General features: G+C 46.0%; 1 protein-coding gene across 2 annotated transcripts in view; it reads right to left on the bottom strand.

Annotated features, from left to right (window-relative positions):
* SLC25A40 (solute carrier family 25 member 40) overlaps nucleotides 1-27233 on the bottom strand; it is a 73158-nt gene that overhangs the window by 40156 nt on the left and 5769 nt on the right. For both annotated transcript variants that reach the window (XM_082258736.1, XM_082258737.1), the window contains exons 2-5: nucleotides 23412-23515; nucleotides 9616-9675; nucleotides 7296-7405; nucleotides 5494-5561 (exon numbers count right to left, since the gene is read on the bottom strand). In XM_082258736.1, the coding sequence (XP_082114862.1) occupies nucleotides 5494-5561; nucleotides 7296-7405; nucleotides 9616-9675; nucleotides 23412-23511 (338 nt within the window). In that variant the 5' untranslated portion in view covers nucleotides 23512-23515. The remainder of the gene's footprint in view (nucleotides 1-5493; nucleotides 5562-7295; nucleotides 7406-9615; nucleotides 9676-23411; nucleotides 23516-27233) is intronic.

The following is a 27233-nucleotide window of genomic DNA, read 5'->3' as shown; positions in this document are numbered from 1 at the left end:
GTTACAGGTTCCAAAATGCCCACAACCAGCTTCACTGCATCTACAGCTATTTAAAAACCTATTCGTCATTTCCATAACACTTTGATAAAAAATAACGCTCTTTAGCAAAAAACATACATTCTACATTAAAAATTATGCTACCAAAATTAGCATGTGCTGCAAATTACATTCAGCATTGTTCCGGTTTCTTCTTGCCAGAGGCTGCCATTTTTCTGAAGCTCAGAGTCCCTGAGTAGCAGTAAATCTTTAGGGCTCTTTCACACGGTCCGCCTAAGTAGGCGGATCCATGCTGCTCAGCAGGGGATCGTAAACACCTCCCTCTCCGCTCTGTGTGCAGAGAGGGAGGTGTCAGAGCCCCATGCATCTCAATGGGGGAATCGGATGAGAATGGACCGCCTGTCCGCTCTCATCCAATCCCAACCAATCCGATCCCCTGGACAGATGGAAAGTAGGGTTTCCATCCGTCCGGATTTCACGGACAGGATCGGATGCGGATGGCAGCGGGTGTCAGCGGACATGTCTCCGCTGACATCCGCTGCCCCATAGGGATGCATGGGGGATCCGATCAGATCCACCTAAAAAACTGACAGGCAGATCTGATCGGATCACTCGTGTGAAAGGGGCCTTAGGCTGTCAGAAGTTCGGCCTCTAGTGGCTCTGATTGTCGGCACAATGCACAATGTAGGGAGAGACAGTGTATTAATAGATTTTAAACAGTATAGGCACTTATTTTTAATCTTTTTTAATGTTTTAGGGGCCAGCATGAAGTGATCTAGCAGGACTTCATTTTCTGAATAAAGTTTCACTTTAACCAGTTCTGGATCGGAAGGATTTGCCCGCTTAATGACCAGGCCCTATTTTGCGATTCGGCACTGCGTTATTTTAACGGACAATTGCACGGTCGTGCAACGCTGTACCCTAATAAAATGGACATTTTTCCCACAAATAGAGCTTTCTTATGGTGGTATTTGATCATCTGTGCGATTTTTATTTTTTGCGCTATACACAAAAATAAGAGCGACAATTTTGAAAAAAAAAAAAAAAACAATATTTTTCACATTCTGCTATATAACATTCCCGAAAAAAAAATGTAAAAATCAAAAATTTATGTCATTTTTTATAGTTTTTTTTTTTCTTTTTTACTAGTAATGGAGGCGATTTGCGATTTTTTGCGGGACTGCGATATTGCGGCGTACAGATCGGACCCCTAACTGACATTTTTGACACTTTTGGGGGTACCAGTGAAATTACTACAGTAATCAGTGCTTCTAACTGTGGGGGGGTTGGGCTTGTGAAATGATCACAGAGACATGCGATCCTATATAGAAGGATCACATGGTCTCTGTGATCATCCCAGGGAGTAGGACCGGCGGCTGTGTTTACAACAGCCGACCGTCCTTCTTTGTCAGCGGGGCGAGATCGCCAGTCTCAGGCGGCAATTGGAGCAACCTGACACACGCAACGGCTTCCCCGCTGACGATGAGGGGCGGGAGAGTGCCGCCGGTGGCGCTCGCGCCCTAGCTTCTCCCAGGTTAATTACGTATTTATACGTGGTTTTGCCTGGGAGAGCCACTCTGCCGCCGTATGTATATATATATATATATATACACAGTATACGGTCAGCAAGTGGTTAAGTGACTTAGGTAGCTTCTCACAGGAAAAAAAACAAAATGAATTCCTAGTTTTCCTGGCTCTAACTACCCATTAGTGTGTCTCTTTTGAACAAGGAAACCGACCTTGTGTTCACCCCAAAAAAAAAAAACCTATTTAAAAAAGCTGCCGTCACATGGGGGTTGATTTAATAAAACTGGAGAATGCAAAATCTGGTGCAGCTGTGCCTGGTAGCCAATCAGCTTCTTACTTCAGCTTGTTCAATTAGGCTTTGACAAAATGCAGAGCTTCGCCTAATTTTGCACTCTCCAGTTTTAGTAAATCAACCCCATGGTGTCTCTTTGCAGTGCGGCATGCTCTGGTGTCTGCAAGGTTCGAGAGACTGCTGACAGAATGGATCATATACATATAAAGAACAATGGTATTGTACAGTGTACTGCAATACCAGACTTCACCAACAGGTGAGGCAGATAAATTCTATAGTTTCAAGTCTCTAATAAGAGAAAACTATGGCACTGCAGGAAGAGGAAGCTTGCAGAAATTGTTGATGTTTCTAAGAATCCCTTTAAAGGGATAGACCACATTCATAAAAAAAAAAAAAAAAAAATCCACTACTGCACAGATAAACTCAGTAAAAGCAGTCAATGTTTAATCACCAGTGCAATATAAGACAAGCATTGTTCTGGACTACATCTCCCAAAAAGATGAGCAACTTGTGCATATTTCCCTGTCTGTGAGTACTTCAATGGTTTCACATAATAACAATGGGCAGAGCAGTAGCAGTCTGCTTCCATATAAGGAAGTCTGTCTCCCAGCTCCAACACAGAAGGGGGTCTGCCACTGTGGGAATATCTGCGGACCTCATTGAAGGGGGGACCCTCAAAAACAGTATATTACACATTTTAATATTTATGGACCTTGCATCAAATCAGGAAAATACATAAAAAGGCCACCGGCCAGCAGAGGGGAGAGCCAAGGCCAAGTTAACCACTATTACGCAGAGCGCTGAGAACTGTGGGAGGTGTACAGCCGTGGCCAAAAGTTTTGAGAATGAAACAAATATTAATTTTCACAAAGTCTACTGCTTCAGCGTTTTTAGATCTTTTTGTCAGATATCACTATGGAATACTGAAGTATAATTACAGGCATTTCATAAGTGTCAAAGGCTTTTACTGACAATGACATTAAGTTTATGCAAAGAGTCAATATTTGCAGCGTTTACCCTTCTTTTTAAAGATCTCTGCAATTCACTCTGGCATGCTGTCAAGCAACTTCTAGGCCACATCCTGACTGATGGCAGCCCATTATTGCATAATCAATGCTTGCAGTTTGTCCGAATTTGTGGGTTTTCTTTTTTATTTATCCGCCTCTTGAGGGTTGACCACAAGTTCTCAATGAAATTAAGGTCAAGGGAGTTTCCTGGCCATGGACCCAAAATTTGCAATGTTATGTTCACTTTTGCCTCATGGCAAGGTGCTCCATCATGCCGGAAAAGGCATTGTTCCTCACCAACACTGTTCTTTGATGGTTGGGAGAAGTTGCTCTCGGAGGAAGTTTTTCTACCATTCTTTATTCATGGCTGTGTTCTTAGACAAAATATAAAGTGAGCCCACTCCCTTGGCTGAGAAGCAATCACACACATGAATGGTCTCATTATGGTTTTACTATTGGCATGACACAGGACTGATGGTAGCGCTCACCTTTTCTTCTCTGGACAAGGTTTTTTCTGGATGCCCCAAACAATCGGAAAGGGGATTCATCAGAGAAAATGACTTTACCCCAGTCCCCAGCAGTCCAATCCCTGTACCTTTTGCAGAATATCTGTCTGTCCCTGATGTTTTTCCTTGAGAGAAGTGGCTTCTTTGCTGCCCTTCTTGACACCAGGCCATCCTCCAAAAAAGTCTTCGCCTTACTGTATGTGCAGATGCACCCATACCTGCCTGCTGCCATTCCTGAGCAAGTTCTACACTGGTGGTGCCCCGATGCCGCAGCTAAATTAACTGTAGGAGACGGTCCTGGCGCTTGCTGGACTTTCTTGGGCACCCTAAAGCTTTCTTCACAAATGCAGTGGAAAGGTTTATGGGATTAGGTTCATTTTCATGGCAAAGAAGGACTTTGCAACTAATTTCAATTAGTTTGATCATTCTTCATAACATTCTGGAGTATATGCAAATTGCCATCATAAAAAACTGAAGCAGCAGACTTAGTGAAAAGTAATATTTGTCTCAAAACTTTTGTCCATGGCTGTAGTTTGAAAATAACCACTATGTAAGAGAAGCGCTGATCTTCTGAATTACAAATCCCTCTACTCCTCCGGGGCATAGGAGGGGCCAAGAATTAAAGTGGTTGTAAAGGCGCAAGGTTTTTTTTTTACCTTCATGGCTCCAATCACAGCCAGTGAGTCAATCAGGAGACAGAGGGGTCACACAGAGACACGGCACGGGAGCACGTCTGCTTGGGTGCCCCCAAAGCAAGCTGCTTGCTGTGGGGGCACACGGCAGGAGAGAAGGGCCAGGAGCGCCGGTGGGGGACCCGAGGATCTGGGGTGCTCTGTGCAAAACCACTGCACAGAACAGGTAAGTAGAACATGTTAGTTATTTAAAATAAACAAAACATTTTATTACCATTTTAAATAGGATTGCCCAGGAAAAGCAGCTCTCTTGGCTCAGCGGGAGTTCTGAGTGACACAGCATGGATCCTTGTTCCTAGTGGGTAGCACTACAAAAACCTAAACTTATTTTTTCTTTTGATAGAATGTGAAATAGTTAGAACCTTTTTTCAGTGTTCATTGATGTCTGTTCCCACCTAGGAAGATTCACTCCTCTATTTTTCCTGGTGACCATTGTCCAAAAAATTTAGAGTGGTCACAGGAACAAGAGTTAAGGGTAAAGCCTCGTACACACGTGTCGAAAATCGGCAGGGAATTTTCGTCCGACGACCGATCTGCCGATTTTCGGCTTGTTAGTATCGTGCTTCCGACAACTGACTCCGACTTTTCGGCCAAAAAAAATCTGCTGTGCAGGCTATAAAATTTTTGTCAGCCGTCAAAACACGTCCGATTTTCGTGCAGTCAGTACAGATTTCGATAGGGAAAAATCTAATGAGCAAGTCTGGGAATGCTCAGAGAAGAAAGAACACAAAGAAAGCAAACCAACACATGACATCACTTCTGAAGTAGAATTTTGTCGGGCGAGAAAATTTGTGTGCAGTCTAGGCACATTCCAACCAACAAAACACCACTCTGGACAAAAGACAGACGATCGGTCGGCCGATAATCGTTGCGTGTGCACTAGGCTTAAATCTCCCAACAGGGAGACCTGTTCCAGGGACAACTGTCTAAGGCCCCGTTCACACTGGGGCGATCCGACTTCCCGGGGCGACCTCCGAGGTCGCGGTGCGAGCAGCGCGCCGCGACCTCGGAGCGGCCGGCACGGACTTCATAACATTGAAGTCTATGACGGTCGCTCCGGGTCGCCCCAAAGAAGCTCCGGACCCTTTTTCTAAGTCGGAGCGACTTGTGTCGCTCCTATTAGAATGGGTCCGCAGCTTCCCTATGGAAGGCGACCTACGGCGACCTGTAAGGCGACCAGGTCGCCTCACAGGTCGCCCCAGTGTGAACGGGGACTAAGCCTGTCCATACATTGATCAATATGTGTCCTTTGAACTCTCAAATCGCATGACAAGTCACGGCAGTGTGAACCGGGGCTTAGAGAATATCCATGACTCTTATGTATAACAGTGTTACATTATGTATATATATATTATATTATATATAATATACAGTATATTTTATTTGTACCCAAGTAGTACATATATTACAGTTACATTTTTTGACAGCCTTTAAACAAAGAACACATGAGATATGAAGAATTCAGGACTCACAGTGTTGGAGGAAGTCCACTCCAGAGGGATCGCACTCCTTCATTCCTAACAATCTGGACAAATGCATCCTGCAGAAAAAAAGACCAATGCAATCTGAATTTAAGAGAAAACAAAAATTTCAAAAGTAGATGCAAACTCTAAAGCTGGCCATACACCATTAGAAAATAGTTTTAAAAAATGGTTGGCTTTGTAAAGATCTGTTGAACGTGCATGTGATAACGCCATCATTGTATCCATATATGTCACCGTATTATCGATTGATAACAACAATCTGGGGATACATTTTAACATGCGCAATCATAAAAATGTGCCATTTTTTTTTTTTTACCTCTAAACGTCTCTCTAAGTTGTCCTATGTGCCCAAGCACACAGACGTTTACACGAGTTTAGAGGCAGAAAAAAAAAAAACATAACTTGTGCATTCAGGAGAGGGGAGTTTTGACTGAAAAAAACACTTGACGCGCTTAAAGGTGTAACGTGTCTAAACACACCTAGGAGCTAGGCACATTTAGCGATTGAGTGTTTTTTCATTTCAATGGCCAGAATATACACAAAGTGTTTGAGCAAAGGCATTAAAGGTAGGATCATCAGCTATTCTTTTAAAGAAAGCTGCACATTTAACCCTTTTCCTGCCACCACGTATGTAATATGTCATCACAACCCGAGGGTTTTTACACACTCCCAGCTTCTGTAGCAGTGTATAAATATGACAAGCCAACTGTCAGTTGGGATGTAGTGGCTTGGAAAGAAGCTAACGGAGTGTGAGACTTTAGGGGTCTAAATGATGATGTCTAATAAAGGAGAACCTGTCCCAGAAAATGATCATCACATTGAGGACTTCTAGTCCCTAAGTGTTAAAAATAAAGTTTAGTGGGAAAAAGTGTAAAAAATAAAAAGTTACACCCAAGCATTCTTTGGATTAAGGTAAAAAAAACCTTTGGTGTTGCAGCTTGTCCCCCAGACCCCCCCCCCCCCTTATTCTTACCTGAATCCAATTGTTCCAGTGACGAGCAGAAGCCCAGCAGCCCCAGCTCGGGTCCTCATTGGATAGATTGATAGCAGCAGGAGCCATTGGCTTCCGCTTCTGGCAATCAAATCCAGTGACACGGGAGCGAGAGGGGGGGGGCGGGGCCGAGTCCCACTGTCTGGTGTAACGTTAAAAAACCCTACCTCGTTAAAATTCCCTACCCTCGTCACTTCCTCCTCACATACGTCAGTGGTCCTCAACCCTGGCCTACAGGGCCCACTAACAGGCCAGATTTGCAAGATAACTGAAATACATCCCAGGTGATATCATTTGCTGCTCAGTGATTGCAGTACTCTAGTCTGCATCTCCCCAAGGTAATACTTAAAATCTGGCCTGTTAGTGGGCCCTGAGGACCGGAGTTGAGGACCACTGACATACGTCATTCAACAGCTGAGCAGCTTAGCAGTGCGCATGCTCACAGCTCCGGAGGGTAGGGAATTTTCACGGGGTAGGGTTTTTTAACATTCCACTGCATCAGCTGTTGCCGCGGGTACATGAAAACATCTCCGCTGCAACATGAAATCATCTCCGCTCCTACCCCTGTGACTTCCCTGATCTCGGCTCCTACACTAGGGCCTATGAAGAAAAGCCACACATGTGCAATACTGCATGACCCGCCAGGTTGGTAGGGGTAAAGGAACAGTGTCCGCTATAGGCTGCGACCCCTGCACTGGGCCAGCCACTGGTCCGAGGAATGTACTGAGAGGTAATGGGAAGGGGGCTGTTTGGCTTTAGTAGTATAAAAAGCATACTTATCCCATAACATGGTCCTTACCACTGTTCCTGTCATTCGGCTGGGTGGTGCTTTATACCAGGCTTTGCTGTTTCCATTCTCACATACACAAAGATGGTCCATGAGACCGTTGCAATATACAAAGCACTTTCCTAATAACGACACAAAGACACAACATTGAAACAAAATGTCAGTTCTATCTGAAATACGTATACAGTATGTGGACGGTTTATCCCGCCATAGGAAGAGGATAGCTGGTCCTGCAAATGACACATCGTTTGTCCCAGGACATAGAGACCATGGGTTACACCACTATTGTTTACTGCAGCAACTGCCTGATGACTGGAATATGAATGAGTATCAGCACACCCCTGTGCTTCATTTCTCTACACCAACGGTTCCCAAACTTAAGCTGGCCATACACTAGCCCAAAAATCAATCAAACTAATTTTCGAAAAATGAAAAATCGGCCGTGAAAGCAGACGATCGAGCCATCATGTAATGACTGAATTTCGAACGATAAATCATTCAATGGACATAAATGAATCCGTTTTTGTTCAGTTTGTCACATATGTCTAGTACAAACAGTTCGGGCGAGAAACACATTAACCTTTCATTTTATTGTTCGTTCGGCAGAATTTTCCAAACTGTTCCTTCGATTTTTGGGCTCTGAAAAGTTAAAACGATTTTCTTTTTGTGCCCATTAACTAGACGCAAAAACGAACGACTGGACCAAATGACAGATTTTCGAACGATTTTTCGGCTAATGTACGGCCAGCATTAGTCCTCATTTAGTCCCAACAGGTCATGTTTTTCAGGATTTCCTTCACCTTTCAGAGGTGCTTTACATCAATGTCAATAGCTTGGTATTTAGGACAGATATTTTATATAAGGGGAATTTCCAAAACATGATCTGTTGGGAGCACTGAAAGTGTTAGTTCACCTTTTCAGAAAGGGTGAACTAACATAGAATGCCCTCTCAACCCCCCCCCCCCCACCACCCCACCCTCAAACCCCGTTATATTACTTTATTCTGAGATGTCAGTGCCCATGCAGCCGGTCCAGGGGTCTAACACTTTAATCACCAAGATTAGGAACTACTGCTCTATACTGTCTAAGCACTCCCTCCTCAAGCTCCCAGTGCCTGAAAACAAGTTGGCGTGGCAGCATTGTCAAACCTTTCACTGTCAGTCTACTTTCTGCTATGCAGAGGATTCAGGAAAAGCAATACAATTAAAATCCTAGCAGAGTTCCAACATGCTTTATATAATTATAAATACATAATTGGTTATGGTTATTTTATATTTGCTTAGCATTTTGATTTTAGCGAACTAGTCATGACTAGGTCTAGGCCAGAATCTGGGTACAAGCCTTGAATTATTATAACTAGGTTGGTTTAGCCAAGAAAGATTCAGGTTTCCCTTTATTTTATAGATACATAAATAGTCAAGCTGAAAAGGAACACATATCCATTGCGTCATTTTAGCAAAATTTCCTCATGGCTTCAACGTCTCTTGGAAACCACCTTTGCTTGCTTCTTACGAAGATGACCCAAAAGCTGGAAAGTCTGATATTTGCTGCCCTGTCAGCCGCCTGACCACATACTGATAAGAAAGGTGGTTGCCCATCAAGTGATTGGGAATTACAGTATAAAACCACAATGCTCAGTAGCTAAAGTAGTTGCAAACCTCTGAGAAGAAAAATGAACAAAGCATATCCTCCTATAGTGTGTACTTGCCTCAATCCAACACACCTAGTGTGATTTCAGTCTGTTCTCGCTTCCCTCTGCTATCTACATGAGTCACTTCTGACAGGTTTTGAGGGCACAGCAGAATACTGGAGAGGGACCTCCCCCCATCATCCTTCAGCACACAAAAGTCCTCGGCTGTGCACGTTTCCCTATATGTGTAGAGCGAGGTGTGTCCATTCCCTCCACTCAGTTCTCAGATTACACTAAGCCCCCTGTTCTATGCTGTGCAGTAAGTGACATGGGATCCCTGCCCCTGCCTGCTGGAGTTGAGAAATAGCCTTTAATCTGTGTGTTTTAGGTGGCTGTGGGTACAACATATGTAGGAGGATTTGTTTCACCTCTGTATACGATATCTGAAGCCAGTCACTTCAGTGGGTATGTGAAAAGGTTTACAACCACTTAAACAAAGAGGTAAACAATTTTGGGGCTCTGGTATTTGACATGGCTATGCACACTCAACATGTATTTTTGCTTGCACTCATTAGACATAACAGAACGCTTTTGTCAGTATATTCAGCAGACCAAAAGGTAGAAAATAAATGAAGCTGATTGTTAGAGTTTTCCTTTACTTTAGTAGTGAATTTTATTACTCTTGTGATGCACGGAACTTACCCTTGGTAAACGGTTTGCTTTGAGCCTGAAGTCGAATCTTGACAACATCCAGAGGCGTCACTGCATGAGCAAACACAACCAAAGAAGATTATGAGCATATATTATGAAATACACTAGTAGCTATATAAGATACACCATTAGTCGCCCCCCCATATTCAGGGTGTAACATGTAACATGTTATGAATGCACCGGCCCCTGCGCCCCCTCCCCGACCCCTCGATCCCTGCTGTGATGCCAGTTCAGGGATCTTCTCCCCGTGTCTGCTGCCTACAAATCTAAAAAGACGTGGCCATGTGGGGCTCCGCCCACCCCCTCTGCGTCACTCCTTCACAGTCCTCTGTGAATGGAAAAGGACAAGGTATGGCAGTCTTTGTGGCTGCCAGCTTGTAGTTTTCAATTAACCACTTAAGCCAAGGAAGATTTTACCCCCTTTCTGACCAGGGCCTATTTTGCGATTCGGCACTGCGTGGCTTTAACGGACAATTGCGCGGTCGTGCGACGCTGTACCCAAACTAATTTGACGTCCTTTTTTTCCTACAAACAGAGCTTTCTTTTGGTGGTATTTGATCACCTGTGCGATTTTTTGATCATGCGCTATAAACAAAAAAAGAGCGACAATAATCAGTGCTATACATATGCACTGTTACTGTAAAATTACACTGGCAGTGAAGGGGTTAACTTTTTTTTGAGAGGGAGGGGCCATGTGTGTCCGTAGGGGCGTGATTCTAACTGTGATTGGCTGTGGCTTGAGATGTATGAACAGTGATCAACGGTCCTACATAGTAGAACGGTATGATCACCATTCATACACCGGGGAGAATGACAGGCGGCTTGTTTACATTAGCCGCCTGCCTTTCTCCCTCTCCACCGACGATCATGAGTGACCGGCGGACGATCGGGTCCGCCGGTCACACGCGCCGGGGGGGTTTCCGTGACCACTCGGGAGCGGGGGTGCACGCTCGCTCCCTAGACCCTCACAGGCTAGCGACGTAGTACTACGTCACTCTGCCTGTGAGGGGCTGACCGCCGCAGTAAATAGTCATGCGGCGGTCGGCAAGTGGTTAACTATCACGGCGCTGTGAGCGCTGTGGTAGTTCATGGAGTCTTCCTGTCAGAATCTATTGACTTGCTCATACAAGGTACAAGCAAGCTAGTACACTGACAGATCTGCAGGACACCTGCATGATTGGCTAATCGCTGGTGCAATGCTTTACATGCTCCCAAAACAAACAAAAAAAACATTTTTTTACCTGTCAAAAGGTAAACTTCTTCTTTCAAGGGTTGGTACACCTTTAGAAAAAAACACTGGCTATGCAGGTAAGGGAGGTCTGTAGATCAAAGCAAACTGTGCAGCCCTGACTAAAGTTGAATAATGCCCTTGCTATAGGTGTAGGCAACTTACGTACCTTTCAAAGCCTGAGTGCAATACTCCCAGGACATTGCTAAGTGAGGCATCGGTGCTCACCTCCACCATCAGAGGAGTGAGCTCCTTTCTATGCTTCAAACCCCTCACATGCTCTCTCTCTCTCCCCTGATTCAGTAGCCCTGAGTTCAAGGAGGGGAACACTCTATGAAAGTGTCAAAAGAGTCTTGACGCTCACCTACCCTTCACCCCCATAGTTGCCAACATTTGAAAAAATTTCCAGGGACACTTTGCAGCACAGCTATCAATTACCACACCCACTTACCTGAAGCTCCGCCCACTCTGCATAATTAATCGCCACCTACTTATTATCAGATTATAGGGTCTACTCAATGAAGAGAGAATTACAGGAAATTGAAAAGGGAATTTTAAACTTGAGGCCAAAGTAGCGGAGTTGGAATAATTCTCCCATTCAGCTGCACTACTTCGGCCTAAAGTTTAAAATTCTCATCACAATTCCCTGCAATTCTAAAGTGTCAAATGTGCTCAGGTGTGACCATACAAAAAATGTAATATGTAAATATAAATAAAGTGCACAGTGTAAATAAGTACATTGCCGGGACAACGTAAATTACCCGAGACAGGCTCCTATTTGCCAGGACTGTCCCGGCAAAAATGGGACAGGTGGCAAGTATGCACCCCACCTCTCGTTCCCACCTTCCTACTGTGAACAGCCTTCTTTCCTCCTTCTTTCCTTTTTTATTTTTTTAATTAAAGTGAAATTATATTCCCACTAGCCGCGCATTAACCCAAAACAAACATATTAAAATATAAATGAATCAGTGTCATAAACATATAACTATGTATAAATGAACAAAAGTCCAAAAACGTGCACTGCAATAAATCAATTAATTAGTGCCAAAAAGTCCACAGTGTAATCAGGGAATTAAGTGATCTTTGGTGTTAGAGTCCCGTGCTGAGTAATGGGTCACCGCAAAATCCAACACCGTTGTGAATAGGCTTGTGACGGTATCAGATTTTCATGCTGCGATTAATTGATTAAGGTTTTGCCACGGTATACGGTATTATCACGGTATTCTATTATTAAATTTAAATTATTAAATTTCCACCTCACTTCAATTTCATTGCAGAATTTAGGGGCTTTGGTTCACTTATGCACATTATTATATAGTCAGTCAGTACAGACTCTGTGAACCAGGCCTAAAATAGGTCATCAAGCAGTGTCTGGCCTAACTGGTGATAACTGGTCCTGGCGCTCGGCTCTGATCCGATGGCCTGGTCATTAAGAGGGCAAATCCTTGTGGTCAAGAAGTGGTTAAACCTGAAGGAGGTGTTGTTTATAAATTACTTTACTATTGCTTTAGGCCTGGTTCACATGTATGCGGGTTGGTGGTTCACATGTATGCGGGTTGGGGGCCCACATTTGCACAGGCATAGCAGCCCATTGATGTGAATGGGCTTGAGCTGCTATGCCTGCATTTTCAGCTGAAAAAAGGTGCATGCAGAATTTAAAAAAATGCAGTGGCCATGAAATCCATCCTTCTTTTGCACCATGCGACTTACCTGCCGTTGCTGCACACGCAAACTGTTTTTAAATGCCGTGCCCACGTATACAAAAAATGCAGAAAGCTTGCCAGAGCAGGAACTGCAGGTTAGTCGCATGGTGCAAAAGCAGGATGGATTTCAAGGCCACTGAATTTTAAAAAAATGCTGCATGCACCTTTTTTCTGCGGAAAATGAGGGCATAGCAGCCCGTTCAAATCAATGGGCTGCTATGCCAGTGCAAATGTGGGCCGCCAACCCGCATACATGTGAACCGCCAACCCGCATACATGTGAACCGCCAACCCGCATACATGTGAACCGCCAACCCGCATACATGTGAACCGCCAACCCGCATACATGTGAACCAGGCCTAAAGCAATAGTAAAGTCATTAATAGATAAAAACACCGGTCCTCCTGCAGGTTTAACCACTTCTGGATCGCAAGGATTTGCCCCTTTAAAGACCAGGCCATCGGATCAGAGCGCCAGGACCAGTCATCACCAGGTAGGCCAGACACTGCTTGATGGCTATATAATAATGTAATGTGGGCTGCTATGCGTGTGTGTGTGTGTGTGTGTGTGTGTGTGTGTGTGTGTGTGTGTGTGTGTATATATATATGTGTGTGTGTGTGTGTGTGTGTGTGTGTGTGTGTGTGTGTGTGTGTGTGTGTGTGTGTGTGTGTGTGTGTGTGTGTGTGTGTGTGTATATATATATATATATATATATATATATATATATATATATATATATATATATATATATATATGTATATTAGAGCTGCACGATTCTGGCCAAAATGAGAATCACGATTTTTTAGCTTGGAATAAAGATCACGATTCTCTCACGATTCTCTGTGTAACAAAAAAAAAAAAATTGGGATAACTTTACTGTTACGTTTTTTTTTTTTTTTTTATTCATTAAAGTCTATTAATTGCGTTTGAAAGACTGCTGCGCAAATACAGTGTGACATAAAATATTACAACAATCGCCATTTTTTTTCTGTAGGGTCTCTGCTAAAAAAATATATAAAATGTTTGGGGGTTCTAAGTACTTTTCTAGCAAAAAAAAACTGATTTTAACTTGCAAGCAACAAGTGTCAGAGAAAGATCCAGTCTTTAAGAGGTTAAACTTCCTTTCTCCCTGGCAGAGGGAAGGAAAAGATACAATGTAAACATTTTTGTTTATAGTTACTGGGAGAGCTGTGTGAGTGAATGAGTCATCCAGCTCACTGAAATGTATCAATTCACAAGTCAGGCAGACTTGACAGAGAAACTCGGTATTTTAAAAATGCCAAAATAACAATACCGTGGCTATGCAATACCGCGATATATCGAATTACCGAAAACCGGCATATGTCTAGTTGTGAATCCACACCCTTCAGCATGGCAACTCACCCCATACTAATGCCCACCATCTTCATGGTTAGGGCCCAATGCGCATAATAAATCAATGTAGTCAACTCCTCAGACTGCTCCTGCGTGTCACCTCTTCCTCTCTCAGATGTATATGCAAGGAGAAAAAGAGTCCACTATTGCAATACAGTTTGACCTTTTGTTAACTAAAATCAAGCCCAATATAATTGCACTCACATAGAATAAAACAATATTAGCGCATATAGTTATCTAGAGGATCCGAGGTATTCCTTTAGTCCTTACCACCTCCACGATGGTGCAACGTACCTTCGGAAAGTACCTCTGCTCACCCGATCACTATCTTCCGGTATGCCGTGTAGCCGCGCCCTGACACGTGTTTCGTCACATCCGACGTTGTCAAAGCCGCAGCACTGTATATGTGTGTTTATAATATTGAGCACCATTTATTGGAGCACATTTTTTTTCTCACTGTGGTGTACTCATAATTAATAGTGCGAGAGTGGGGGGGGCGTGGCCGGCTACTGATGTGAGAGCAGCGCGGTCCCGGAGCTCTCTCCTGCTTGCCCTGATCCTTCAGTGATCCTGTGGAACCCCGAGCCGCTACTCACCTGATTCCGACGCCCGTGTACTCCTGATCCCTCGGTGCATCAGTGGAGATGGTAAAGATCGGTCCCCCTGGTCCGGAGGCGCCTGGATCCCGGCCGTCGGCCTCCCTCCTCGAGCGGTCCCAAGATGGCGCCGGCCCGCCACGGAGCTCGAGCCAGCCAGCTGCTGCTGCACGATCCTCGCAGCCATCCGCCTCTCTCTCCCACGGAGGTGGTTCGGAGCCTGACGACTCTTCCTCCCTGCACCGGCATGAGACTGTGAGTGACCTTCTTCTTTCCTCCCCCCTAGACCCCACTGCTGAGGCAGGGGTGGGGGTAGATAGGCCTGAGCCATCCCTTGCTGCCATCATGGATGCCATCCGCCATTGTCAGGCCTCTCTCACTACTCAAATTGAGTCTGTGAGGATGGAGATGTCATTCCTGAAGCAGGATGTCCATAATCTCCGCCATAGGGTGGGCAACGCGGAGCAACGTATTGGCGACCTGGAGGATGCCCACCGCCCCTTGCAGGCCTCTGTGTCTGATTTACAGAGGGGTCACACGGCCACCATTGATAAGATCACTGACATGGAGGATCGCCTCCGACGTAATAACCTCCGCTTTCTGGGATTCCCTGAGGGGGCGGAGGGAAAGACCCCCGAATCATTTATGGAAAAGTGGCTCCTTGACACCCTTGGGAAGAATGTTTTTTCTCCATTATTCGCCATTGAATGGGCGCACAGGGTGCCGCTGCGCCCCCTGCCACCAGGGGCGCCACCTCGTCCTCTTCTCATTAAACTTCTGCATTTCCGGGACAGGGAGGCTGTGCTACGGGCCTCCAGGGAGAAGGGCCGTGTCTCCTACAATAATAATGCTATCTCCATCTTTCCTGACTTCTCTGCAGCCACCCAAAAGCAGCGGGCCTCCTTTATGGCAGTTAAGAGGCGGCTGCGTGATCTCCAGTTACCATATAGTATGCTTTATCCTGCCCGTCTCCGGATCATCTCTCAAGGCAAGGCTCATTTTTTCCAGGATCCTCGGGAGGCTGCGCACTGGGTGGACTCCTTGGGCCGTGGCTCTCCTGGCCGCCAGGACCGGCGGTCTCCTCCTAGATGAAAGACTGTTTGTCTGCTGATAGTATGGTTGGGCTCTGGGCTCGTCCTGGTGCTCCTCATGGACCCTCTCTCGCCTGATTGATTTTTTGGGACAGATGGCTATTCACTTTTTCTGGGGGTCGGGGTTCCTATTTTTCTGTTTTTTCTGATGGGCATTTTTGGGGTGGGGGGGCTCCCCCCTCATCTCTTTCCTTTTTATTGTTTTTTCTCGTTTGTCTACTACAGGACGAGCAGATCCACGTTTCCCTGCATTTGACTTCCTTTTGTTGTTATGGGCTACAAAGCTCTCAATTGTTGGGGTTTGAGGGCCGGGTGGGCTAGGGTGGGGGGAGGGGGTGTTTGTTACTATTGCCATCCGCAACCTGCGGGTCTAGGCGGGTTTTTTCTTTTTGGTTTGTTTGTTTGCACCTTTTTGATCCACAGGGTCGGTACAGTTTTTCCTTTTTTTGTTTCTGGGGTCATGCTCTCTCCTTATGCGATGCAGTTGATTTTGTTTACTATGTTACTGTGGTCACCTTTTTTATGTCTTATGTGTACTCCTTTTTCTGGGCTCCTCTCAGATGCTGGTTGTGCCTTGGCCCTTCGGGGTTTGCCTGTTTTTGGGCTGACCTACGGGGCGCTAACGCTGATTGTTGGTATATTCCTATGTCTACTCTACGTATAATCTCATGGAACGTCAGGGGGCTAAATTCTAAAGTGAAACGGTCTCTGATGTTTGACTATTTAAAACGCCATAGTCCTCACGTTGTTTTGTTACAGGAGACACACCTCCAGGGGTCCAGGGTTATGGCCCTTAAGCGGGCACACGTGGCGTATGCGCTACACTCTACCTACTCTTCCTATGCCCGAGGCACGTCCATTTTGATTGCCAAATCCGCTCCAGTCACTATTAAACATTTAAAGACGGACCCCTCGGGGTGCTTTGTTATCCTTGTTATTGAATATTTAGGTAAACCTTATACCCTGGTGAATGTTTATGTCCCCCCGCCGTTTACTAAGTCATTCTTTGACCGTGTTTTGGGTTTGGTTTTGGAAATGGCGGAGGGCCCTCTTATTATAGCGGGTGACTTTAACACGGTCCTCGACAATGCTTTGGACCGCTCTGGGGCTGCTTCTTCCCAACATACCCCCCTGCGCTCCTACTTAGACAAATTGGACCTCACGGACGCCTGGAGGTGGAAACATGGGGGGATTACTGAGTTTTCTTGTTATTCGAGCTCACACCACACTCTATCTAGGATTGACCTCTGTTTGCTCTCTCGGGAACTGCTGGGTCCGCTCTCGGGGATCAGGTACCTCCCTCGGGCGGTATCTGACCACTCCCCTTTGCTGGTGGACCTTGCTTTGGGGTCCCCACCTAATTATAAATTGTGGCGACTAAGCCCTCTGTGGCTGGCGGACCCTGCGGTGACTGATCAGGGGCTCACGGAATTGAATTCTTTCTGGGCGCTCAATGGACGGGAGGGGTCGGCACTGCTGACCTGGGACGCCTTCAAGGCCACTATGCGGGGCACCTTCTCGTCTGCCATAGGCCATGCTCAGAAGGCGCGTCAGACCAAGTTGGTTGACGCCGAACGGGCATTGCATACGGCTGAACGGCAATACTCTGACGACCCCTCCCCTCAGAATCACGCCGCTTGGCGGGCCAGAGCCCGTGATTTGGATCTCGTCCTTATTGAGCGCACCCAGAAAAAACTGTTATATCAGAATCAAAGAATTTTTGAAATGGGGGACAAAAACAGTCGCTTGTTGGCCTACTTGGCTAGGCCGGATTTTCAACCTTGTATCATTCCCCGGGTCACCAGCCAGGCCGGTGTCATTGTAGAACAAACTCCTGCTATTCTTCATAGTTTTGTTGAATTTTATTCCTCTTTATACCGCACCCAGGCCCATTACACTATTATCGAACTTGATGATTTTTTATATGATATTGAATTGCCCGCATTGTCGGTCGACCAATCTCGCTTCTTAGACTCCCCTTTGACCACAGAGGAGATTGACAAGGCCATAGCTACGTTTGCACATAATAAGACACCTGGCTTGGATGGTTTCCCCATTGAATGGTATCTTCACTATAGGGAATTGCTGGTCCCCCATTTGTTGAAAGTGTTTACTTGTGCTCTGAAGGAAGGACGTCTGCCACCCTCCATGACGGAAGCCCTTATAGTACTCATCCTGAAGCCGCGCAAGGACCCTCTTCTCTGTGAATCGTACCGTCCGATCTCACTTATTAATACAGATGTGAAGATTTTGGCCAAGGTCCTCGCGAGGAGGCTGAATACGGTTGTCACGGACTTGGTCGGGGCGGACCAGTCGGGGTTTATTCCTGGCCGGTCTACCTCGATCAACTTGCGTAGACTTTTTACCAACCTTCAGACGACTCATGATTCTGTGGGGGCCAGGGTTGTGGTGGCCCTGGACACTCACAAGGCTTTTGATTCAGTGGAGTGGCCTTATCTCTTGGAGGTATTGGCGAAATTTGGATTCGGACCGGGGTTCATAAAATGGGTACAACTTCTATATTATCTCCCTCGTGCCCGTATCAGGGTCAATAATTCCGTGTCTGACTCCTTTCCCATTTTTCGGGGTACTAGGCAGGGGTGCCCGTTGTCCCCGTTACTTTTCGCCCTGGCCATTGAGCCTTTGGCTGCGCAGATCCGCCAGTGTGCGGCTGTTGCGGGCTTTGTGATCAATGGCTTGGAGGAAAAGGTTTCCTTGTATGCGGATGATATGTTGATATATCTAGCGGATCCACATCAGTCCCTCCCCACTCTATTGTCCATTATTGATCGCTTCGGTCACTTCTCGGGTTTCCGGGTGAACTGGAGTAAATCTACTCTGTTCCCCCTGGATCCCCAGGTTCTGCCCCCTTCTCTCGCATTATGCCCTCTCCAGGTGGTAGATCGGTTTCGATACTTGGGGGTTGACATTCAACTTCCCTTGTCTCGTTTCCTCCCCAATAATTTAGATCCCTTGGTTGCCCGACATAAATCTTCTTTGCAGCTCTGGTCCCAGCTTCCTCTCACGGTTTTGGGTAGGATCAATATTTTTAAAATGATGTTCCTTCCCCGATTTCTGTATGTGTTGAGTCACTCCCCGATATATGTTACCAAACGTCGTTTCCAGGTCATCGATTCGCTCTTCACTTCATTTATCTGGGGGGGTCGGCCGGCACGTGTGGCCAGGGATGCGTTACAGTTACCTGTATTAGCGGGGGGACTGGCAGCGCCCAACCTGCGCCTTTATTATTTTGCCTCCCAGTTGGCACACGCACATTGGTGGTTCCATCCCGAGGACAATCATGCTGCGGCGGCCTTGGAGGCGGCTATTTTCACGTCCTATGAATCTCTGCAAAATTTGCTGCACCGTAGATCTACTATGGGCAGGCCGAACACTGCACTTATCTCGGTCACTCTACGGGTTTTTGCGGCTACCGCATTGGGTGAGGCCGACCCTCCGGGGTCGTACTCCCCTAATGCCCCCCTTTGGCACAATCCTCGGTTTCGGGAGTTTTTCGGTCGGGACGACGGTATTTTTTGGGCCCGTCTTGGGGTGAAGTCTGTTGATCACCTGTATGTCCGGGGAACCTTCCGGTCCTTTGCGGACATGCAGTCCACTTTTGCTGTACCATCTACGGCTCATTTTCGCTACCTCCAGCTGAGACATGCGGCGGCTGCGCAGTTCGGCCTCCGGGATGTCTCGCTGGAGCCATCCCCCTTGGAATATCTCCTCTCTGACTCTTCTCATGAGAAACTGGTCTCCACATATTATCGTAGGCTTTTGCATTCCAAGTCTAAGCGCTTGGCGGTGGTTGAGTCCCAGTGGCGTGAAAACGTCCCGGACTTGACGGAGGAGGTTTGGCATGACGTCCTTCCTGAACAAATCCCGGTTGTAATTTCCTCCAGGGATAGAGTCATACAATTAAAATTCCTGTATAGGGCTTACTACACTCCCCTGTTCCTTCATAAAATTGGTACATTATCCTCCCCTCTCTGCTCTAAGTGCTCTGATGGTGTGGGATCCTTCTTTCACATGTTTTGGGAATGTCCCCCTGTCCGTGCCTTTTGGTCAGGGGTGACGGCCTTTATAACTGATATCTCTCAATTGTCCAATGTCTGTAACCCCCTTCGTTGTCTCCTAGGATATGTGGATGATGAGGATGCTCCGGCTCGCACGAAACTGTTTCTGCGTTTGCTCTTTTTCTATGCTAGGAAAGCTATTGCTCTCCGTTGGAAATCTTCCACACCCCCTGACGTTCCATTTTGGATCTCTATTGTTAATCAGGCTCTGCCTCTGTATAAACTGACGTATGAGGCCAGAGGATGTCCGAAGAAATTCAATAAAATCTGGTCCTTCTGGGTAGACTCTGATCTTACTGCCTCCTCGGTGTCTGACGCCTCCTAGGCGATGTCTACAGTGCCTTCTTTTGCTCCGCATGTGTTGTTATATATTGCTTATAATAATGTGTTACCCCCCCTTTTACCACGATTGCTGGGTATTCTCTGTACTGTGGTTTTATTTTGTTAGATGATTGGAGAGGATGCTTTGTATGTTCTGTATCCTCTCTTTTATGTTGCACTGCCATTTTTCTTTTGGTGTACTGTGTTTTGTTTGTTTAATAAAAAACCTTTAAAAAAAAAAAATAGTGCGAGAGTTTTCCTTTATATTTTCTGTTACAGATCATGCTGTTTATTTGGACTTGATATTTTGATCTGCCTATGGTTTCACAGCCTGCGACAAATTTACCTGGCTCATTGATACATACTCTAACTTGCAGGCTACAACTTTTGTTTATTAATATGCTTTTTATACTGTTTAAAGTTATTACATTCTCAGCAGCTACGTTCCAGCTGTCTCACATCTTCTTGGCAATTACAGAAAGCCCTTTTACGCTATGTTTTGTAATTTAACAATTTTCAATAAAAAATCTAATAAAAGTTAAAATGGCAATAGAGATTCAAGCATCAGATTTAAAGTAAAACAAGGTTCACCCATGAGCACCACTACACTCGTATATTCAAAGGGTTAATTCTATTTGAAAATGAATGCCCACAAAATACAGACGGATGAATGTCCAGAAAACATTCGCTATGTGAAACGCATAAGGAATCCTAAATGTAGAGACCCCTTATGGTTGTGTGCATGTAAGGTCCACAGTGAAGGGGAAACCCAAAGCACCTTCTTTATGGTCCTCCCTAGGATCAATGCCTGCTAGACAAATACCTCTCCCTTATAGAAGCTTGGTGGATGAGGATCATCTGAATAACATTTTCTAAGTTGCCTATCCCCAAAGGAAAAGGTTAATTTATTTATTTATTATTATTTATTTCAGGTTCTTATATAGTGCTGTCAATTTACGCAGCGCTTTACATATACATTGCACATTCACATCAGTCCCTGCCCTCAAGGAGCTTACAATCTAAGGTCCCTAATTCACATTCATACATACAGTGGGTACGGAAAGTATTCAGACCCCCTTCAATTTTTCACTCTTTGTTATATTGCAGCCATTTGCTAAAATCATTTAAGTTCATTCTTCTTCCTCATGAATGTACACATAGCACCCCATACTGACAGAAAAACACAGAATTGTTGACATTGTTGCAGATTTATTAAAAAAGAAAAACTGAAATATCACATGGTCCTAAGTATTCAGACCCTTTGCTGTGACACTCATATATTGCTTTCCATTTCTTCTGATCATCCTTGAGATGGTTCTACAGCTTCATTTGAGTCCAGCTGTGTTTGATTATACTGATTGGACTTGATTAGGAAAGCCACACACCTGTCTATATAAGACCTTCCAGATCACAATGCATGTCAGAGCAAATGAGAATCATGAGGTCAAAGGAACTGCCTGAAGAGCTCAGAGACAGAATTGTGGCAAGGCACAGATCTGGCCAAGGTTACAAAAAGATTTCTGCTGCACTTAAGGTTCCTAAGAGCACAGTGGCCTCCATAATCCTCAAATGGAAGACGTTTGGGACGACCAGAACCCTTCCTAGAGCTGGCCGTCCGGCCAAACTGAGCTATCGGGGGAGAAGAGCCTTGGTGAGAGAGGTAAAGAAGAACCCAAAGATCACTGTGGCTGAGCTCCAGAGATGCAGTCAGGAGATGGGAGAAAGTTGTAGAAAGTCAACCATCACTGCAGCCCTCCACCAGTCGGGGCTTTATGGCAGAGTGGCCCGACGGAAGCCTCTCCTCAGAGTAAGACACATGAAATCCCGCATGGAGTTTTCTAAAAAACACCTGAAGGACTCCAAGATGGTGAGAAATAAGATTCTCTGGTCTGATGAGACCAAAATAGAACTTTTTGGCCTTAATTCTAAGCGGTATGTGTGGAGAAAACAAGGCACTGCTCATCACCTGTCCAATACAGTCCCAACAGTGAAGCATGGTGGTGGCAGCATCATGCTGTGGGGGTGTTTTTCAGCTGCAGGGACAGGACGACTGGTTGCAATCGAGGGAAAGATGAATGCGGCCAAGTACAGGGATATCCTGGACAAAAACCTTCTCCAGAGTGCTCTGGACCTCAGACTGGGCCGAAGGTTTACCTTCCAACAAGACAATGACCTTAAGCACACAGCTAAAATAACGAAGGAGTGGCTTCACAACAACTCCGTGACTGTTCTTGAATGGACCAGCCAGAGCCCTGACTTATGCCCCATACACACATGCAGATTATCTGCAGACTTTTGTCTGCAGACTTACCTTTTCTATGTAGTGCAAGGGCCTGCCGGATTGCATACAAATTGAAAGCGTTTAGGTTTGACCTCATATTATATGGTTTTGGTAAGTCTGCAGATAATCTGCACGTGTGTATGGGGCATTAAACCCAATTGAGCATCTCTGGAGAGACCTAAAAATGGCTGTCCTTCAACGTTTACCATCCAACCTGACAGAACTGGAGAGGATCTGCAAGGAGGAATGGCAGAGGATCCCCAAATCCAGGTGTGAAAGACTTGTTGCATCTTTCCCAAAAAGACTCCTGGCTGTATTAGATCAAAAGGGGGCTTCTACTAAATACTGAGCAAAGGGTCTGAATACTTAGGACCATGTGATATTTCAGTTTTTCTTTTTTAATAAATCTGCAACAATGTCAACAATTCTGTGTTTTTCTGTCAGTATGGGGTGCTATGTGTACATTCATGAGGAAGAAGAATGAACTTAAATGATTTTAGCAAATGGCTGCAATATAACAAAGAGAGAAATATTTAAGGGGGTCTGAATACTTTCCGTACCCACTGTACATAGTAGGGCCATTTTCTTTTTATTTTTTTTATACAGGATCCAATTAACCTACCAGCATGTCTTTGGAGTGTGGGAGGAAACCGGAGTACCCGGAGGAAACCCATGCAGGCACAGGGAGAACATGCAAACTCCAGGCAGGTAGTGTCGTGGTTGGGATTCGAACTAGCGACCCTCTTGCTGCTAGGTGAAAGTGCTAATGACTACACCACTGTGTCGCAATTTGAACCTACCCATGACAACCAAATTTTGATGAAGGCATCCAGACTGAACAGCAGAGTGTACAACCTAGTTTTTATGTTGTACATCCATTTAGTAGTTGTTGGTTTGCCATTGAGGGACTCGGTTATTAGACATCTAGCTGTGGCACAGATATGGGCTGTGGATTTTCCCAGTCCCGGTACAACCATGACAAATAGGACTTCCCAAAGGTCATGGGTTACATTGAGATGACAGAGTCTGCCACTGTTTGTTTGGCAGTGGCGAATGTTTAGGGTGGTGTTTAAACCCGCATATATACAGGAAACACCAGGACACTTGGCTCTTACCGAAAAGGGATGTAAGCAGAGCTCCAGCTGAAGAGGCAATGATCTGCTGTAGAGGTGTGATGTTGGTGGATGAAAGCACCGGTTCATCCTGTTCCTTCATATTTCTGCAGAATAAAAAAAAAAAAAAAAAAAAGAATTGAACAAGAATCCATGGATAAATCAGTTCTATATCAGACTAGGGTGCAAAATCTATGACTCCTCCATCACACTCTGCAGGTCTTAAAGTAAAACTCAAGCTTTCCTGAACAACATTTTCTGCAGGTCAGCTATTAATGTTGCTTGGGATTTAAAAATTTTATTGTGAAGATCTAACCATATCAAATGAAGGAGTTTGAAGATCACCACAGTGCAGCTTTCTTTTTTAAACTAGCAAGGGCCTGTTAATTAGGATTTCAGGGATCAGTAGTAAGTAACGCAGAGTGCAGAGGTCAGTAGTATTTCATGCAGATTGCAGGGGTCAGGATTAAAGTGGAACTTTATCCATAAAAAACTTGATAAAAAAAAAAAAGAATGTTCTTTGGCAAGGAACATACCGTATATACTCGAGTATAAGCCGACCCGAGTATAAGCCGAGGCCCCTACTTTTACCACAAAAAGATGGGAAAATCATTGACTCGAGTATAAGCCTAGGGTGAGAATGCAGGGCGGCGGGCATAGTACAGGAGAATGCAGGGTGACTGGCATGGTACAGGAGAATGCAGGGTACTGGCATGGTACAGGAGAATGCAGGGTGACTGGCATGGTGCGAGAATGCAGGATGACTGGCATGGTGCAGGAGAATGCCAGGTGACTGGCATGGTGCAGGAGAATGCCAGGTGACTGGCATGGTGCAGGAGAATGCAGGGTACTGGCATGGTGCAGGAGAATGCAGGGTACTGGCATGGTGCAGGAGAATGCAGGGTACTGGCATGGTACAGGAGAATGCAGGGTACTGGCATGGTACAGGAGAATGCAGGGTACTGGCATGGTGCAGGAAAATGCAGGGTACTGGCATGGTGCAGGAGAATGCAGGGTACTGGCATGGTGCAGGAGAATGCAGGGTACTGGCATGGTACAGGAGAATGCAGGGTACTGGCATGGTACAGGAGAATACAGGGTACTGGCATGGTGCAGGAGAATGCAGGGTACTGGCATGGTACAAGAGGATCCAGGGTTGTGGACATACTACAGGAGATGCAGTGCTGTGGGCGTGGTACAGGTGGACCATGCCCGTAGCACTGCATCCCTTGTAGTATGCCCGCAGCCCTGCATAATGGCAGGTAGTGCAGCTGTTTCACTTACCTGTTCCAGAGGCGCCTTTATTTTAAAAATGGCGCCGCCCTGGCGCCGACACGTCATTGCGCACGCGCCGCCGCCGCTCGTATACTTTCGGCTATTCCCGGCCTCTCCCGAGCGGCGGCGGCGCATGCTCGGTGACATGTATGCGCCGGGCGGCGCCATTTTTAAAGCTTAAGCACGTCGGAGCGGCCAGGGACTTTTTTTTTTTTTTCTTGACTTGAGTATAAGCCAAGGGGGACGTTTTCAGCACAAAAAAATGTGCTAAAAAACTCGGCTTATACTCGAGTATATACGGTACATTCTACATTAATAATTATGCTACCAAAATTAGTGCGTGCTGTAAAATGCCTCCAGCATTGCTCCTGTTTCTTCTTGCTGGAGGCTGCCATTTTGCTGAAGCCCCGAACCCCTGAACCCCTAAGCAGCAGTAAATCTTTAGGCTGTCAGCAGATCGGCCTCCAAATTTTCAGCACAGTGCCAAAAAATAGAGGGCAACTGAGTATGTGCAGAGCAAGGTGAGACAGTGTATTACTGGATTTTAAACAGTATCGGCACTTGTTTTTAATGTTTTCAAGCGATCTGTGACTGACTGACTGACCGTGATCTGCGACTGATAGCGATCTGTGACTAACTGACCGTGCTCTGTGACTGATAGCGATCTGTGACTGACTGACTGTGCTCTGCGACTGACTGTGCCCTGCGACTGACCACGGCTGACTGCGCTCTGCGACTGATGGTGCCCTACGACTGATGGTGCCCTGCGACTGTTTGCGCTCTGCAACTGACGGTGCCCTGCGACTGACCACGACTGACGGTGCCCTGCGACTGACTGTGCCCTGCGAATGACTGTGCGTGCTCTGCGACTGAGTGCCTGGGAGGACTGGTAAGTATCTTAGCAACTGGTGAGTATCTTAACGACTGAGTATCATAGCGACTGGTGAGTATCTTAGCGACTGGTGAGTACCCCAGGTTTAGTACCAGGGGAGATAGAGGTAGTGTAGGTAAGGAATAGCAGGTCATTACTAATTATCCCCATAGAGTAGTGGGTAATAATGTCCGACAGGATTGGGGATGCCACTCAGTGCACTTCTTGCTCCATGTATACGTTCCTTGATGAACCAATCGAGGGCGAATACTGCTGTGCAGGATGTGTGCGATCCTGGATCTAGAATACATAGTGGCAACACTGCGTAGCATCAACAACCTGGAAAGGAGCTTCGACATTACCCATCAGGCGCTGGCAGGGGCTGGCATAGAGGAAGGAGGAGTAGAGGAGACGCAGGCATCAGAGGTAGGCAGTTGGGTGACCTTTAGGAAGGGTAGAGGGATGAGTGTCAGGGAGGCCAGTCCTGAGTTGGTACACCCTAACAAATTTGCCAAGTTGCAGGTTGAGGGGGATATCAGCTCAGGGGGGGCAGTGCTGGAGCAGGCGCCCTCCCCCAGCTGCCAGGGGAGTGGCGGCTCCAGGAAGAAGGGGGGCCGAGATTCAGGAAAGGTTAGACTGGTTGTGGTAGTTGGGGACTCAATCATCAAGAGGACAGAGAGGGCAATCTGTCGAAAAGATTGCGGTAGCCGAACAATATGTTGTTTACCAGGCGCTCGAGTTCGGCATATCGCGGATCGGGTAGACAGATTATTGGGCGGGGGTGGGGATGACCCAGAGGTTATGGTGCATGTGGGCACTAATGACCAAGTAAAAGGAAGGTGGAGGATCCTAAAGAACGATTTCAGGGACTTAGGGAATAGATTGAGGAATAGGACCTCCAAGGTGGTTTTCTCTGAAATACTGCCGGTACCTCAAACCACACAGGAGAGGCAGAAGGAGCTTAGGGAACTTAACAAGTGGCTGAGGAATTGGTGTAGGAAGGAGGGGTTTGGGTTCCTGGAGAACTGGGCTGACTTCTCAGTCGGCTACCGTCTCTTTAGTAAGGATGGGCTGCACCTTAATGGGGACGGTACAGCTCTTTTGGGGAGAAAGATGGCCACCAAGTTGGAGGGGCTTTTAAACAAGAAGACGGGGGGAGGGCTCAGAAGTAGAGTCAGTCAGGAGGGAACAAATGACAGAAGGCAATAATAGAGTCAGCAGCGACAGTAGTTCCATAACGTCAATAGGGGGGTCTGTCTGTGAGGGAAAACCTCAGACCAAACAGGAATAAACATAATCACCATTCACGATCAACTTCCACAAAACTAAGAGGGGTATATGCTAATGCAAGGAGCCTAGCTAATAAAATGGATGAGTTGGAAATGTTAGTACATGAGGAAGACATAGACCTTGTGGGAATAACGGAAACTTGGTTCGACCCCTCACATGACTGGCTGGCCAATATCCAAGGGTATACGGTGTACCGGAAGGACAGGGTAGGAAAAAGAGGGGGAGGGGTATGTCTCTATGTCAAGAATAATGCAAGGGTGATAGAGAGGAGTGATATTATGGAAGGGATGAGTATGGAGTTAGAATCCGTGTGGGTAGAACTCCATAGGGAAGAAAAAAAGGGAAAAGTAATTGTGGGGGTTTGCTATAGGCCACCCAACCAAAGGGAG

The sequence above is a fragment of the Pelophylax lessonae genome (genome assembly GCF_965119305.1).
Source record: "Pelophylax lessonae genome assembly, chromosome: 5".
Lineage (NCBI taxonomy): Eukaryota > Metazoa > Chordata > Amphibia > Anura > Ranidae > Pelophylax > Pelophylax lessonae.
This window is presented reverse-complemented; position numbering and strand designations above follow the sequence as displayed.